Source organism: Crocodylus porosus, unplaced genomic scaffold, assembly GCF_001723895.1.
Source record: "Crocodylus porosus isolate Cpor-Errol unplaced genomic scaffold, CroPor_comp1, whole genome shotgun sequence".
Taxonomy (NCBI): domain Eukaryota; kingdom Metazoa; phylum Chordata; order Crocodylia; family Crocodylidae; genus Crocodylus; species Crocodylus porosus.
In genome coordinates, this window is record NW_017728917.1 from 10,171,594 (window position 1) to 10,189,894 (window position 18,301).

Below are 18,301 nucleotides of genomic sequence, written 5' to 3' on the forward strand. Positions count from 1 at the left end.
CTATTTCTGGTGACTTCCTTGTGTTTCTGCAATAAAGAAAATGGCCTGGAAGGTCCCTGGCCTGCATCCAGGAGCTAAAGCAGATAACCAAATCCTGCAATTCTGCATAGACTGGTGGACTGGCGCTGACCGAACGCAAATGAATATGACCAGGTGTGCAAATTGAGTTAGGGAAGGGCTTCAAATGAAGCACCAGACTCCTTTGTTTGCTGTTTCCCTGTTGTGCTGCCCTGGGCACTCAGGGGTTGTGCCTATCTCCAGCTCAGGATGGGTCCCACATGGGGGAGTCCTCCCAACTATTGGAGAATCAGTGTGACACACACAAACAGCTGCCCCGCATTCCTCCCAGCAAAGGAGATAGTCATGCCTAGTCCCTGTGGGGGTTCATATCTAATTGGCATAGTTTAGAGGAGCTCTGAGGCTGCTTTAAACTATACCAGGACTAAAGCTAAGGTTAAACCCGCCCCAGGATCAGAAAACAACATTAATTTATGTGCGGCCTTTGAGCACTGCACGAGAAGACTAGCCCGTGCTCCCTATTTCCTCACTCGGACGGACTGGGGATGGTCATTCCCTTTGCGATAAATCACCAAAAATGATGTCCTACCTCCTAATGAGCTGAAAGCTTTTTTGTTTGGAAACTGATTTTGATGCCATGTTGTATCCTGTTTAATTAGACAGCCAAGGGCTCAACTTTCAGAAAGCACATATAAAGCAATTTTTAAGCAATTTACTCATGGATTTTTTTCCCCCTTGGGTGTGTTTTGCAAAATGGCCTAGATGACTTTGATGGGTTCATGATATAATGCTGTCCCAGTGCATAGAGGAATACTGCATATGGGTTACCCCAGACCAGGCCTCATCCCCATTGCCTTTGGTTGGCATTGCCAGTGGTGCCAAGTGGGTACAACGCACAGCCAAACCAGGACAGTAGGTGTTTGTCCAGATATGAAGCCACATGAGCATTTCTTGCTCTGCAATTCGGCTGAGCCCTGTTCAGAAGCTCTGGCCCAGAAGTCTGGTTGAGCATATGAAGAATAACTGAAAAACAAACCTAAGGGATGTCCTGTTTTTGGGAAAGGAAAGGCTGGTTGGGTGATTACTGCAAAGAAGAGAGGCAAAAAACGCAATCTCTATTCCTGCTTCCTCTGGCACTGTCTCATGCTTCCTTTTCCTAGTCCCTCCGAAGGGATGCTGGTGCTTCCTTACTTGGCCTGGACATTGCAGCCTTTGCTCATTCATATATGCAAAGTGCTTTGAGTAGTTAGATGAAAGGCACCACAGAGCTTGCCAGCGTGAGAGAGACCTTCACTTTAATTCACCGTCCCGGGCTGAGGAATAATGTATGTTATGACGAGTGACTGAAGGAAAGCATTTCAGCAATGCTATCTGTTAAGCACTCAGGCCTGTCATATAAAGAAAGTGTGCTTTCATTTATAGATCATCTTATCTCATCATGGCCATCAAGACAGACTTCAAGCAGCTTGACAAAACACAAGACTTTTATTGGCTTTTATTTTAATCTGCTTCTATTGGCTTTCCAAGAAATATTCTCTGACACACGCCATTCCCCTAAATAGGGCAAATCTGAAGAACCGCTTATCTCCCCGCAACCTCTTTTATTGCATCCTCTTGCCAATGTTACCCATCACCCCACGAACAATTGATAGTCGACCTTCTGATATCCTTAATGCCAGCTCAGCCACGATTAGACCTAAGGCATCAGGTGATGCAGACACTTTGGCCTTTAAAAAAATGGCAGTAGAAGCAGGGATTTTTCAGGACACGATTTTACATTCCCCTTCGTGATTTTAAACTGCTTCTACTTAGCGGGCTTGACCTACGTTAACCCGGCTTCATGTTAAAAGCCGCTTGCATTTTGTCAGTAGCTCCGGCACGGCATAAACAGCTCCGTGTAATTTTAAATGTCTCGCTGGCCTATCTCAGTTTATTACTAACATGAGACAGTGCAACTCGGATTGTAGGGCAAGGCAAGAGCTCTGCTCAGAGCACTTGGATTTGGAGGGTAGCTTGAAACAACTGTATTATCCTAACCCCCAGGATAACCAGGGGCCAGTTCAGCTCCTGTTGCAAGGTGGATCAGTGCCGAGGCTGCTCTTCGTTGTGCTGCTTTATAAGGTATATGATGGGGATGGTGTAAAGCAGCCCCCACTTAGCAGAGAGGCTCCCTGCAGACTGATGGATGGGTCAGGCTCTCTGTACCCAGCAGACCGTGTCAGCAGCCTTCAGAGCCTGCTCGTCTCAGCATCTCTGTGGGTTGGGCAGGGGCTCTTGTCGCGGGAGCCAAACATTTTCACTATGACCCTGAGCGCACGCGGGCACGTGCACGAGTTCACTCTCCTGTGCAGATCACGACACTTCCTTACCTGCCTGCAGCGGTTGTCCCTAATTCTCCATTTTGATCTGCTTTGCAGGTCCACAGTGCAGGGTCTGTACCGGTTCTTCGCAAATCGAACAGCGGGTGCCTGCAGTACAGAAGAGAGCAAAAGCACTGATGGAGGGAGGGTTTTGCCTTGCAGCCAAACAGTCTCGCAGTGAAAACCACGGCTACAAGCACAGGTGTTTAAAACACCGGCGGGCCCAAGAATTAGGCCATGCTATGCCTATGAGCCACTTCAATTCCAAGCTATTAAGTTGCTAAGCCCTGCCGAGGCACAGAAAACATACTGCACAACAGTGCCGTTTTCTCCACTGTGAATGAATGGTTCAGGCTGTGGGAGGAGTTTCTTTACTGATAGATATATTTAAGCTAAGAGAAAGAAGAGCCTCTCCACTGCAGGGCAAACAAAACCCAGAGGGGCCCAGTCGTTGTGCAGCTAAAGGAGGGCAGGGAAATCACCGAACGTACATCCCGTGGCAGAAAAACCCACGGGACAGCAGGGGTGGAAACGAAGAGACCTTGCCACATGGCAGGTGTTTGTGTAAATGGCTTCAGGATATTTTTTGCGACGTTGTCATCCAAGGGAGAAACAATCAGGCCCTTTCGGCTGCTGCTTCTGATGTGCCAAAATCAAAGGGGAAAACTGCAGCAGGATCCAGCGGGCGCTCGCTAGACTCCAGGCTGCTCTGTGCCCGCTTCCACATCACAGCCCTCGAGCGGTACCCAAGGCTTCCTGCACGGATGGGGGATCTCTGGGTGCCATAAGGCTGACACCGCTGGCTCTGCACAGCTCCCTCCTTGCTCAGCCAGCTATCCCTAGTGCCTTCGCGGCTCTTCGGGGCCGCTGCTTCTGTGGGTGATCTCACCTGGGGACTGCTGCAGCTGGGAGGCTGCCCTAAATTGTGCCAGGAACGAACAGGATCCAGGGTCAGCGTTGGTGACGGTGGAGTATTTGCTGTCCCCAGCTGCACCCCCCCCGGCCCTTGTGCTCAGAGGAATATAGAAGGAACAGAAGATCTTATCCAAAATCAGGCAGGCTCGGGTGGCCCGTTTGCTCTTGACATGCAGGTTTATAGCGACAGCAGGGGAGAAGCTCCCCAAAGCAGGGACAATGGGTTTAGTCCTGTCCTCAGGGCCTGCTGTTAGGCCCCCTGTAATGGCTTAAACTGAGCAGCCTGAGATTTTCCTTCAATCTTTGCGTGCACACTAATGCACTTGGGAGAGGTCTGGTGATCCATCAATAACAGTAATACGAAGGGGTATCACCTGCCCTGGGGATGGAGATGTAAAGGTACCATGTGCCTGCATGGCAGCAAATATGCAAACCATGGAGAGAAACAGCAGGAGATGCTGGGATGTAGATTGACTTACCGGATGGGGCAGAACCGGCTTCAAAGCTCATGCAGCTGGGGTTGAATGAGAGAAGAACAGGTTTTGCTAACTGCTCTTCCGGATGCAACATCTTCTCCCAGGCTAAGCAGTTCATGGCTCTTGGCTCATTGCTGCTACAAGACACAGCAGCTGGCCTATTATGCAGCCTTGTTCTTTTTCCTACCAAGGCAGAGGTGCAGACAGTGGCTCAATCGCAGGGAGCTACAGGTTGAGTTATCAGCATTATTCCTCATTTAATTAAAAAGGTTTCCAAGCCCGGTTGTCATATTTTATAGAAGTGCAAACTTGGCTTGGTAATGGCCAAAACATGATGTCATGACATCAGCCGAAAGCACAGATTGTGTTTTAAAAATACAAAGGAATGGGCGAAAACATCCTTCAAGAAGGTGTAAACCGCTGTGATCGAATGCAAGCCAGCACAGCAGCCTCCAGCTCTCCTTTGCTGGGATCCTGGCCCTTCCCTGAAATAAAAAGCTGCTCAGTTATGATAATGGCTGGTGGAATAGGACAGTCTGCCTAACACAGTCATCGTTAAATTAAAAGCACAGTGCTGGAGTGGCCAGTGAGAGAAAAAATGGTTTTCTAGCTAAGATCCTGGCGTGCAACTCAACACAATACCATTCACACCTCCGCCACACCTATCCTGCCTGACTTGGAGCGAGTCACATCATCTCTCTGCCCCGGATAATCATAATTCCTGTCCTCCGTGCTTTGCTTTTCTTGCCTCCATAGGCTGACAGTCTTCCATCAACAATTTTCTGGAGGAAAATCTAGATTTTTGACAAAAAAAATGGCAAGCACCTGTTTTTTTGTTCTTTTTTTGTTTTACCATAAAACTCAATTGTCTTTTTCTGCTAAGGATAGATTTTAAGTAGTTTGTGTCTGAAAATAAGTGTTTCGTTTTCAGCAGGCTTCCAGTTTCTGGAAAAGGAAAATGGTTAAAGTTTTTGGATTTTGGTTAAAAATAGAAAATTTCCTTGGGAATTGCCCTGTGTCCTCCATTTTTTTTGACTAGCTGGTCTGCCTTGGAAGTTTTTCAGGCCAGCAACATGCTCATGCAATGTGTCTGTACAGTGCCTGTCTGCCACTATAGCTTCTGATCTGTAGCCCTCGCTTTAATACAACTCATGGAAGAATTGTGCATATATCTATTGCCTCTGCAACCCTGGAAATATTTTGAGTCAGTTTTTCACCTGAAGACATCATCACATAAAATTCAACCTTGGCACAAAGAACGGAGTCGCTGCACCTGTTTTTTGACCTGTGCCTTTTCCTGTGATATGTGGGTTTAAATTACACTGCCTTTCCATATACGGAGGAAAAAAAGTTACAATTTTATCTGTCCGTGGAGCCCCAGTAGTCTCAGCTCAGCAGATGTTCCTTTCCCATTTAAATAGTGCATTGAGCTTTTGCACAGTACAATAATTTTAAAATGTAAAGAGGAGAGGGGCATATAAAGTAGAGTCAGAGGTAGTGGCTGTACTGAGAGAAAGGCGCAGGAGAAGCTCTATTTGAAATGGCATTAGGATAACGATGGGTAATAAATGCTGTAAGAAAATAGAGGGGTCAATTTTACCTGTGATCTATATTTAAAAAAAAAAATTACGGCTATCCAGATCAATGACTTCAGTTAACAAACAGCTCAGCAAAGATAACCCCAACAGTTGCAATGGGGAGTTTTACCCTGAAGTAGCAGAATCAGAAGCTGTCAGTTCAATAATGCTGATTAAATAGGCATAAATTGCCATGTAGCTATGGAATCCAGGGTGTTTTTTGAATCATGAGTTCAGTGATTCAAAGGCCAAAAAATGCTAGCAATACCAGAAACAGCGTTCTCCCAACTTCCAGAACAACCAAAACGAAAAATAGGCTAATGCTGTGAAAAGAAAATCACTTCCTGTGATGTGCAGTTTCATTTTTCCTCATAATGAAAAAATGCTTTCAAAACATTTAAAGCAGAAACCAAGAGACTGACATCTCCGAATGCAAATTTTGAAACTGCTCCCATATATTGGAAGTCTCTATAGGAATGCAAAAGGACGAGACTTCAAAGATAGATTACATTGCCCCCAATATATTGTTGAAATTGCGAAAATTTCAAAAGACATTTTCAAGTTCCTAAATAATTTTTTCAAAGCATTAACAGTGGAGTTGGTATTTTTCCTGGAGTTTTGCTGCAAAAAATTCGCTTGAATGGAGATGCTTTATGCCATCTCTAATCTCTCACCCATGACGGTGGCTTTGCAAATAAACTGCTACAATATCCATTCTGTTAAATGTCTCCTTATCATACCAGAAAATGTGAATTAAATCATAATATGATGAAAAAGTAAAAGTTTGTAGTAATTCCAAATGTGGCAAATCTTTAGGAGGGCAGAAAATTATTCAGTGAGCTGTGGAAAACATCAGAGCAGTTCTAGCCTTAAAGCTTTTCTTCCAACAACCAAAAAGTGCCAAAAACAAGCAAGCATAGCTAAGCATTTCATCTTGGAAGCAGCTTATTGAATTAATAAGACAAGTCAATTAATGTAATGCTCTGCTGCTTCAGGATAAAACATGAAAAGGAAAAATATGGAGCTGTTTACTGTAGTGAGATCAAGCAGCCATGAAGTCTGTAAAGCTAAAGTTGCGCACTCCTCTAAATCTTTAGGGAATGATGAACACAAACTACATACAGCATCGTACACGCTCTCTCTGTATTTACGTGGTCTCTGGATCAGACTTGGTTTATGCCGGCATTGACTTCAGTGCAAGTAAATCAGTTTGTGTGAGTTGAGGTTCCTGCAACACCCTGTAGACTCGATCCTGATCCTATTGGTCAGTCACAATATTGTCACTCATGTTAATGGGGGCAGGATTAGGTCTGTTGGGTTGGATCTTCCACTGTTTTTGCACCTTTCGTAGCCATTCAAAGCCATTACTAGTGTACTAGGATTTGGTAGCAGCTTACACTCGCTTTGCAAACAGCATTGGTGCTACGTGCAAGGCGGTAAGGGACTGACTGTCATTTCAGTTAAAGCTAAACTTGTAGATTAAGCAACATCACAGGAACCCTAAATAAACCAGGCAATTTGGTACAATAATAAATCACCTGATTTGCCCAGTTTATGCAGCATATTTCCTTTTTAGCTTTGCTTTTGGAGCTTCCTAGGGCCAGCATCCTCCAAGCTTATCTGTAGCTATATGGGGCATGGTGATAATAAGAAAGAAACCTCTTCCTCAAAAAGTCGTGGAAGAAGACAGACAGATTTTTGGGCAGAGGTGATAACTTTTATTAGACCACTTACAGCCAGAGCCCCTAAGGTCTGGAATAGACTGCCGCCTGAGGTGGGTCAAGCACCTACTCTGAATGCCTTCAAGAGACGTCTGGATGTCTATCTTGCTGGGATCCTGTGATCCCTGCTGACTTCCTGCCCCTGGGGCGGGGGGCTGGACTCGATGATCTTCCAAGGTCCCTTCCAGCCCCAATGTCTATGAAATCTATGAAATAGTTGCAAAAAAAGTTGTTCTTTGCAAGCTACCCAGAGATTTTTGTCTGCCTTCGTGCTTAGACTGATACGGCTACAGCCAAGATCCATGGATAAAGATGACATTTTAATACCTCCAGCACACTGCACTCTACACTGAAGTATAAATTTGGATAGCGAGATTGACAGTCAAGACAGGATCTAGGCCTTAATGCTTCATTATCTTAGGGTTAAAAAGCAAGGAAGCACTTAAACTAAATACAGCACCGTTCAGTCTGGAGAGCCGTTGTAGCCAGAATAAAAACGACAGAATTTATGTGCGATATAAATGTATTAGATTTATGCCGTGCGTGTGTGTGCACGCGTGCACACACATACACACGTATAGAGTATTTGTATCCCAACTGAAGAAGAAAAGGTTAGAGAACAACACAATTTCTCAATTCCCAGGGGAAGTGGAGGCAGAGTTGGGGGAGAATAGAGAGAGGTTATATAGAAACATTTGAGAATTACCTAGGTCAGAGAGCAAAGGACCCATAGGAGACATGGGAGTTTTCCAGCACAGCCACTACTTCAAGCTGGAACCAAAGGGGTGCAGCCAATTTTGGTTTGAGTAGGAAGCTGGCAGTCCAGCCTTTGGCCAGCTGGGCTAGACCACGGTTGGTGGGCTTAGGACCCACCTTCGCCATTCATTTCTGGTCTGACACTGGACGTAGCTTAGATGCACCAAAGAATTTGACTGAACTGCAAACCAACTAGTTGGATATCAGAAAGGGTAGCACAGAAATCTGCTAGGAGACTCAAAAGTAATGGATGAGCTTGAACCGACCTCAGGACCCAAATGTCCTGGAGCTCTGCAAGTTTGCAGTACATCCAACTCATCCCTACTGCGGGCTGACCAGAAACTTCAGCCCCAAACACCTTGAAGCTTGAATCTGGGTCTAAATTTTGTGTCAGCCTCCTCTATAAGAGAACTAAGACGGGGGAAAGCTTGTGTAGAGGATTAAGAGGGTAAAAAGGGATGCCTTATTTTCTCAAACCTCTGTTTTTTTCAAGATTTCCTTTCCCCCTAAGGCAGGGTCAAAGTTTTAATGCATCTCCCTGGCTCTGAATTGCTTCTCCTGCCAAGTAAAGAGAAATTGCAGTGCATGACAATTAGGATAATAGTGTGCTTTTTCATTGCAGCTATTGAGTCACGGGCCAATGGTACTTTGAGGTCTTCAGTTCTTGGAAGGCAGGCTTAAAAAATAAAATAAAAAAGAAGATGCTTTAAGGCTCTACAAGGCATGTGTCCAGGATATGGTACTTTTCAATTCCACAAGCAGTTGCTACTTAGTTTTACATGTCTTTCAGAGCCTGGAGGCCAAGCTGAATACAGTATTAAATGAAAAAGAAACTGCTTGAGGAACTGAAAAGCACTGTGGCCTGATCATTCATCTTAAACAGCTTTGAAGATATTTTCCTCCAAACTCTGCCCTAAAGAAGAGTGGAATTAAAAAAAGGTCGGATTCCTCCCCCATGAGAAATGCTTTATTTGGAGTCTGATGCTGTGCTGCAAAGCCAAGTCGTTATTACAAGTCTTATAGATGCTGAGCCAAGTTAAGGACTGATTTATATGCTTGAAAGTATATGGAAGTGTGTGGAGCTGGGCCTGCTTACAGCAAGTCCAAAATAGAAAAGGGGAGTAAAGCACTGAACCAGGTTACCCTGGAGAGAGGTGGTGGAGTCTCCATCCTTGGAGGTTTTGAAGACTTGACTAGACAAAGCTTTGTCTGGGATGATATAGTTGGGGCTGGTCCTGATTTGAGCAGCGGGTTGGACTAGATGTGATGTCCTGAGGTTGCCTCCACCCCTAATTTTCTATGTTTCTGTGATTCTGTGGCAGAGAGGTATTAGCAAGACAGTGGGAAGGGCCAGCTCAATGAGTTGAATAGCCACTGCAGTATGTCTCTATATACACACCTATATGCATGTGTCAGTGGCAGAGACGAGGGAAATGAGCTGAACAAGTTCCTACAGGCGCCACCAAGAGGTGATGCTGTCTTGATGGCTGAGAATATAGGGGATTTTCTTTATGGCAGTCATTTCTCATAATATCTTGAAGCGTCTGATGGAAAGCCCTTGGTTCCCAGCCCAGATGCAAAAGCTGACCGCACCAGCGAGAAGCAAACAGGGCAGGTGGGAGCCCAGGGCAGCGGCAACTTCCAGCTGCTACTCTACCACCGGCGGGATATACGGCTGCAGTAGCAGCTGCTATTTTTGGGTGTCCTCCAAGTTGTTGCCCCCCCTAGCTATGCTACTGATGCTGGGGGGTATCACATATCCTTATTGAAAAGTGAGTTCAATAAGGAGGAAGCTTATTTGGTCTCCACATCCCTTCTGTCTGACTTCAGTTGTTTTCCAACCCAGGCTCCTCGGAGGGCAAGATTCCTGGGAAAAGCTGGGGACGCACCTCAGTGGCCGTGTCTACACGGGCGGCCGATGGCACACTTGTTACTGCACACTTGCGTATGCAAGTACTAAATGACTGTGCAGCAACCGGCGTTATTGCGCAGTACCGTCACTGCGTGGTTTTTTTCCGATGCTACTGCTGTGCACACAGTCGCATCGCGGGTAGTGCCCGGCAATGCTGCTACCTGGTAGCATCTCACGTAGACGCGCCCACTTATAGTGGTGTATTTCTGGCGGTAGGGCAGACGCGGAGCCCCCCCCTTTGACTTTCCTCTAACCTGCACCATTTTCACTCTGATTCCAGATGTTATTTCCAACTGACATCTGCACAGGTGAGATCCTAATCAGGCCACGAGACTGGAGGCCGGATGTTTGAAAGCACTGTGGTACTTAAGGATACAGAGGGGCTGGTTGGGAACATCAAGCACATTTCAGTCTTGTCTTTATCTCTGTCCCGCGGTGATTTACGGAAGGAAAATCACCTGAAAACCCAACGTCAGAGAGCCAGAGAAACACCAGTTATTTCTGTGCTCCGATCCCATTTTTTGCCCTACCAAAAACATTGGCATATTGTAAAGTTCTGTTCCTCTACATTCAAAACGTTCAACATCTGTAGAAAAAGCAATTAAATCAACAGAGGAAAATTACGTTTCCTTTTCACTTACCCTGACGTAAGTGGAGAGTAATTCTGCAAGAGTCAATAGGTTCAATCCTGGGGTCCAATCAAGCTGCGATAGTTAAGAAAAAATGAAAACCAAGATGTGTTGGCATGGCCAGGGTGAGAAGCACCACAGCCCTGAGTCTAGTCAGCTGGGAGCCAACTTGGTCTGTGGCAGAAGTTAGGGCAGCCCCAAGGCTGTGCTGAAGCTGGGACTGTCAGAGTGCAACAGCACTTTTTATTGTATAACCTTTTGTTTCCCCTTGTGTAGTCAGGGCCCCGCGTGCCTGAGGGGTAAGGACCCACAAGGTGATGATGTTGCATCTGCAGTGAAACCAGGAGCTGGCCCACTGGAGTAAGAAAGAGGAGACGATCATATAAATCATTGCTGTTGGTGGGGAAAGGCTTACCAAATACGATGGTGGCAGCACAGCTGCTTTCCTGTCGTCCGTGGGTCAGCACCGGTGATAAAGGATTAATAGAGATGGATGAAAACAATTAAGCCGCCTGAAATGGAGGAGATGAGATAAAAGAGGAACAACAGGAAAGAGGAAATGAAGAGCTATGGCAGGTGAGAAGAGAAAATTGCTTATTCCCAAGAGCAATATTCTCATCTGGGGGTAGTTATGATCCAGGCAGAGGTGGGCCTTGAGTTTTCAACTTTAAGGCTCTCTGAAACCAGTCCCAAGCATGCAAACGTGTGGCATGTCTGCCAGGGAGGTGTCAACACAATGCTGTAAGTAGGTAACAAGTAAGAAGCAAATGGGATGTGGCTGGGAGAAGTACTGGCTCATGGGTGTGAAGGATGGGAAACAGCACAACCTAATGTTTAGATGCATACATTGAGTTTAGGTGGGTGAAACTCAGGTGCATTTGGAATAAAATATGATATTTAAACTCTCCCCCCACAACCCTGACAAATAACATTTGCCAAAAAGGAAGGCATGATACATAGGTACAATGCGTAACACAGATGATTCAGTCTTTGTACAACCTGAGTTTAAGGCAATAGATATTGTTGGTGTAAGCTACAATAATTCGCTCTAAAATATACTATCAGATGCATACCTGCAGCTGTTTTCACCATGTTTGTTTGCTCAAAAGAAGAGGGTTTCCCCTCCTCTGGTGTAGTTATTATTGGTAGAGTTTTCTATTGTGATAGCTGGAACAGTGATGTTTCAATTGGCCATCAGTTGGTCTTACCTCTTGCTGGGCTTGTAAAAAATATTATTAACTTGTGACCCTGGGTCCACAAAGATTTTCTTTGTTCCATGTACATTCACCGTATAGGAGAAAATGGAGCCCTACTGTTTCCAGAATAAATGGCAATCCCAAAAAGAGCAGCCTTAGTCACGCTTTGCTCACTGGTGATTTCTCACCCATGTCTTACCGTTGCCTGCTTACCTAGAGAAAACTAGGAGCCTGCTGTCAATGGACTTGGACTCATGTGAAGAGATAAATGGTCCTAAGGGGGCATGGGCCTAAAATTTGGGAGACCTGTGTTTTATCTCTGGAGCTGCCACAGGTTTCTTTGAGACTTTTGGTAGGTCACTTAAATCTGTCTGTGCCTTGGTTCCCCACCTGTGAAATGGGGATAATAGGACCTCTGCACCTCACAGCAGCCTTGCAAACCTACATCCACGTGTATTGATGCCTCTTTCAGCTATTAAGATCTCTATAGGAGAATCTATACATGCAGACGGTCAGTAGTTCTGCAATAGGTGCTGATAGACTTCATGGATATCTGTCCATAAGCCTGAAGCCTTTTAAACTCACTTTCCTTTATGCACATGGTATTTTGTGCTAAAGCTTTTAACCCCAAATTTTTGGTGTATGCAATTTTTCTTTGTTTATGTGAAAATTATTACAGAGGGCCTTTCTGGTTTGCTCTTGGATATATCTGACAAAGGAACAGAGAATACTAACCAAAGAAGCATGACCCATTTCTTTGTCAGATAAGCTATAAAACCTGCTTATGGCAACATGACCAAGATATTGATAGAAGACAAGCTTATATTATGACACCATATTCATCTTATCAGTAAAAAGAAACAAAAAGACCATCACCTTTAAGTAAGATGAATGTGTTTCCAGGATAAACCATGTTTGTACCCTCCATAATTTATTATGCCAATTATAATTATAATTTGACATTACGGTGCACTGGAAAATTACTGTTTTGCTCTGAGAAAGTTACCGTATGAAATGCAATGTCTGTCACATAATGATAGTTAGGAATACTGCTAATCATTTTATAATGGGAAAATATACCAAGTAATACACTGAATATATCTGTTCAGTCTGCTAATGACTGATCAATACTTTTGATAACACCAAGCATCAGTCATCATAAATTGTTTTTACTCTGACCAGTTTTACATCCCCTTCTCCCCCTGGATGATGGTATTTGCCGTTCCCGATATCACATGCATAATTTGTGGTCACAAAGTTGGACTCTGTCAGGTTTCTCTGCATTTTATCCACATATGATATGTAGCATATTCCAAGCACTATTAAAATCATACCACACTGAGCTCTTTATTACCAGAGATTTTGGATAAAAAGTACATCATCTAAATTATCTGAAATCAATAGGCAGATGGTAGCTACTGTATTTTAAGTATTTTCCCATTTGTACATGTTAAACAACAGCTTCATATTTCACACATTCGAAGAAGAAACGTTGACATAAATCTAAATTTGTCTTCAGTACATTTACAAAATAGTTGATCTTTTTTCCCTTGGCGTCCTTCTGTCTGGACTCGCACCAGAAAGCAGGAACTTCAGCTTCCTCCTATGCTGATGTCAATACGCCTTTACAGAGGTACAAAGACTTGCATGACTCATGCCTTCTCATAAGGATCTGGGGACCTGTACCCTGAACTAATAAAAGAAATCAAAATTCCATCAGACAAGGGGAAAAAAGAAACTCCAAGATTTTCTATATACACAAGGTTTTGTCCTCCATATCACTGAGACTCAAGATCTTTGTGCATCTTAGCTGATAGATTTTTTTTTTCCAAGTGGACTCACTTAAACAAGAAAGGTTGCCTGCATCAGACTCCGAGCCTCACTTGACATCAGTCGTTATTCTTTGTGAAGGTCTTATTGTTTTTGCCTAAGACATTTTAATTGGAATGGTAATTTCTCAATGCTGCACTTGATGTGCAGGTTTCTGTAGTGACTTCAAAGAGTTGCAGCTGTTTACTGAATTCAGTGGGGTGATACTTGATGCTGCCTACTGGCAAAGAAAAATTCAGAAGCATGTATAAGAAACTTTACTTCAATAACTCCTGCTCATCTCTCACAGTGTACATCGTACAGGTGGTAAGTTCACTCTCCTTTTTAATCCCCTTCCACTAATCAAACTATCGTTTGTTGTCTGTTAGCTATTCTTGGGAATTGCTAACAGCCCTGCAGACTGGTGTTAGCCATAACCATGCTTCCTTTTTCCTCAGACCTGAAGAAGAATACACTGCATTTGAAAGCTCATCTAAGTTTATCCCAGTCATACAGTTGGTCCAATAAAAGACACCACCCACAAAAATCTTTGTCCCTCACTTATTCCTGGACCATCATGGCTACAGCATTTGTGGAAGGCTTACTATTTCCCTCCTTCAATAAGCATAATCTTGCAGACCCAACCATTAAGGTTGCTATTGTTACATACTCTATCCCAATTCAGGTCATGTCATAGCGGCCTATGACATGAGCTATATATATGTGTCATATATTATCATATAATATACATATTTAAGTGTGCAAGCAAATATAATATAATATATGTATATATGTGTGTATATATGTATATTTGTGTGTGTGTATATATGTGTATATATATCAGTTAACATAACTGATTATATATCAATATAATCATACGACGTGAGCTATATATGTCATATAATATGATTATATCAATATATCAGTCATGCCAACTGATATATATCTATATATATCTATATTATATATATCTATATCTATATACTGAGATAAGATTATATATATGTATATATATATATCTATATACTGAGATAAGATCTCTCTCTCTCTCTCTCTCTCTCTATATATATGTACGTCATAGGCCTGTATGACATGACCTGAACTAGGATGGAGTATCTTACATTAGCAATACATATATATATTGCTGTTGACTTTTGGTCACTAGTTTAATCTCTCTGTGCATCAATTTCCCACCTGTAAACAGGGATAATGTCTCCTCATTTTGTCTGGGGCAGGGTCCATCTCTTATTGTGCTGTGCTGTCCATTGCTTATTAGATGCTCAGTTAATAGAACTGGCTGCATATTGAAATCAAATCCCCCAAGCCAAATGCCAAAAGGCATTTTAAATGCAATTTCTGCTGTTTATTAGCATCTTGCTTTATAGAATCAGCCACTTATTAGAATCAGTATCTCCAACCATAATCTATGCATGCAAGGTTTTCTCCACCAGCTATTCAAATCAAGTCTACTTCAGTTCATAATGCCCGCCTGCATGCGTCTTTACTCTTCATCTAGGCTGCTGAGTTTATTGCAATAAGTGAGTAAAATATAACTGAGTATGACAACTGTACAGAGTATTTTTGAAGAGACTATGCACAGGCTTTTTACTTTGCTGATTTTACTGTGCCACCATTTGTTAGCGTTGCTGGTTACTGGAATCAAAAGTGCTCTGTCTGAGGTCATCCAAACAATTTACGTACATTGTAAATCGCTATGGGGTCCTATTCACAGTCGGGGCTCCAAGGTGAGACCATAATACACATGCATGATAATGAGTTACTTAAAGAGAGTTACTTTTCATTTATACTGCAGTGCCTGAGACTGAAATCAGTCCCAGTGACCCCGGTCATCCCTATCAGGAGATATCCTCGGGGCTGAGGCCAGAAACCAGCACTAAACCCAAATGCTGGGCTTTCTTTGAAGATTGAACAGGAGACAGGGAACAAATCCCCACCCACGGCACAGGGGCACACTACTACCATTGTACAAGAGGCCCCAGCACAGCTGATTTCTGTGGTCTGGTGGGAATTCATCTGGTTCAAGACACTCTCCCTCTCTTACCTAGCATCTCCCACACCCAGCTGACCCCAAAAGATGGAGCACCAGATCTGTAAGCCTATGTTGATCTCACAGCAACATCTTTTTAAAAGGGAGAGTAATAAAATACTCCTTATGAAGCAAAATATCCATTTTTATTTGGAGCCGTAACACTCACGGTACCAGCCTATGAAGCGCGTGTGGAATCTGGCATGACACTCTGCACAGCTACTTTAATGTACATTGCAATTACAGTGACAAATGTATACCTTCGGAAATACCAGGTGTTGAAGGGTTGCCCTGGAGGAGGAAAAAAGTTGGTGGGAGAATTTCTGACTGGCTGTAGGTTACCGTTCCCCGTTTTCACTCTGCACTGGATTAAAACTGATTAGCAAGGCCCTGGGGGCTTTGTGAGAGAGAGGTAAGTCAGGTGAAAGGAAATTGGAAATGTTAAAGAAGAGAAGTTGGACTGGTGGGGAGGGGAAAAAAAAAAGTCTGAACTTTTGTACTCTTCAGGTTGGCAGCACTGGAAGGACCGAAGGCTAGCCTTGATGCGGGTTGGCAAGCGCTTTTCCGCCCAAATACGCCTGCTAAAATCAGTGGGGATCCTCACATTCACAAACACAGCGTGGGCTTTCACACTTTTCCCCTTAGCTTTTTATTCCTATCCTCATTGTTCGCGAGGGCCTGCCTATACAGAGAGCTGCAGCGATTTAACCAAAAAGTGGTTATTTAAAACAATTTAGTTAACTGGTTCCAAACTTATGATTTCAGTTTAAGATCGCCTTATTTCAGTTAAGCTTAAGCTGATTAGTGGCAGGGATAAACCAAACCGAAATAAAAGTGCCCAACCAGGTTTCAACGCATTTAATGAAACGACTGCAAATTTGTACGTAGAAAGGACTACGGGCTATAGCAACTTTCTCCTTTAGGAAGAATCAAGCTGTATGCCAAAACCTGACTCTTCTTTAAGCAACTGTTAAAAACCAAAAGAGGCTCTTGTTCTGAAGAATTAGTGAGCAAACAATGCAAAACTCTGGAGTTAGTAATCGGGTTTTTACTATAGTCTATACCAGCTATACAAAGTCTGTAGACATTGCACGTACAGAACATCCTCAGTAAGAAGGGAGCCCCCAAACCCTGCCAAAGAAACTCTGAATACATACTGTACTTTACTCGACAGGTGTCCTTCTCTTCTTCATGGAATATCTAATAGCTCTAAAAATATTTTCTTGGAAGAGGATAGAATCATCACTGTTATATATCAATTAAGTATAAAGTATGGTTATGTAAGCAAAGCCAGCATGCTAGTATTGCACAAGGGGGAAGAAAGCCTCCAGAATACAAGAAGAAGTAAGAATGCAATTCCTCCAATATCCCGCTGGAAAAAAAGACAGGAAGCTCCCGATGATGCCTCGGTAGGACTCTTAGCTGTAGACGTCCTCAGACTGCAGCAGGTTTGCTTTCCCCTTTTTACTGCCATATTTCTCTCTGAAACTGGTAGGCGTCTTCCAGGCCATTACAAAAAAAAATGTATACTACAGCAGCTGCAGCAAAGTGTGGTACTATTCAGTTTCTTGAAGATTGAGGCTTTATTTCAAAATATCATATATTTATATATACTTTTAAATAGTATAAACAGTAGATCCGATTGCGTCCATACTTCGTAGTCACGCAAACTTTACCAAAAGTACCATTTTCTTCGGGGGGTTTTTTTGTTTTTCCATTTCTGGTGTCAAAAATCTGGGACATTACTTCCACAGAAGATTTTATTTCAGACAGTAAAGCCACTGTTATTATGTGGTAAACAGTCAAAAGTGCAAATAAGAAATCCATTTGGCTTGTAAATGTTGAGATGGTTTAAACTTTTAATGTTTTGTCCTCTAAATCAGCGGTGCTTTCATTGCATCCATCCAGAAGTCTCTGTTAGGTTCTTGGGTGAATCTGCAAGCAATGACATACAATATATTATGAGATGAAAAATGGGCTGCAATTCGAGCCTGCTGGTGATGCGCGGCTCTGCCAAGAAACTCTTTGAGGCCGTGGACAGACATATCTTTAAACTGCTTTAAACCAAGGCGTGCTTGCCTCTGAGGCGCGCCTATCAGCTATTCCAATGTAACTGTTACCGCTGTCTGCTCCTATGCCTGGATAAATGGAACAAATCACTTTAACTGTTAATAAAACAGGATTCAAGTTGCAATAGTTTCACTCTGCTTATGCTGCTATAGGGGCAGACAGATGTAACAGTTATAGCAGGACTTCTTATCCCGGCCCAATCTAATGCCAGTGTAACTGTTATATGTGTCCACATTCTGCGTTTGGTGCCTTGTTTCTTGGCCCATCATGGTCAATACGTTCAGCTTATGAAAGCACACGGGAGTAAAGAGCTTCTCCCACAGTCCTCGAATGACTGCCTTTTGGAGCGGCATGGATTTACAGAGAAAGCCATGAAATGGGCGGCCTAAATTACAGGAGACAGCAAACTACTAGGAGCTGTAAGCAGGTATTTCATTCACACCACTCTGGAGAGAAGATGGCTTATCCATCCCTAAGGGCATAATAGGCTATGGAGAGATTATTATTTATAAGAAACACTATAGAGTTGATTTAGCTGAGCAAACTACAGATGCCAGGATGCTGGAGACTGAGGACTTGAAAGCAACCATGGAGGGAGAGGTCCCCGGGGTTTGTCTGCCATATCCTGGGGGCTTGAGGGTGCAGCTGGAGTGGGTGGTCAGACAGGTCCCCGCTAGGATGCCCTGTCACCACAATGTGGGCAAATACTGCAGGGGAACAGCCGCTACTTTTCGGGGCTTTTATGACTCTGAATTACGAATGCCTTGCCAGGAGCTGAAATATTTAGTCATCCTGGAGGGGGGTTGGGAAAACCC

General features: G+C 43.5%; 1 protein-coding gene across 1 annotated transcript in view; it reads right to left on the minus strand.

Moving 5' to 3' along the window:
- Positions 1 to 16,449: 16,449 nt before the first annotated feature.
- Positions 16,450 to 18,301, minus strand: part of FAM19A1 (family with sequence similarity 19 member A1, C-C motif chemokine like) — a 306,137-nt gene continuing 304,285 nt past the window's right edge. The window contains exon 5 of the mRNA XM_019536683.1: positions 16,450 to 17,351. Coding sequence (XP_019392228.1) covers positions 17,334 to 17,351 — 18 coding nt within the window. The 3' untranslated portion in view covers positions 16,450 to 17,333. The remainder of the gene's footprint in view (positions 17,352 to 18,301) is intronic.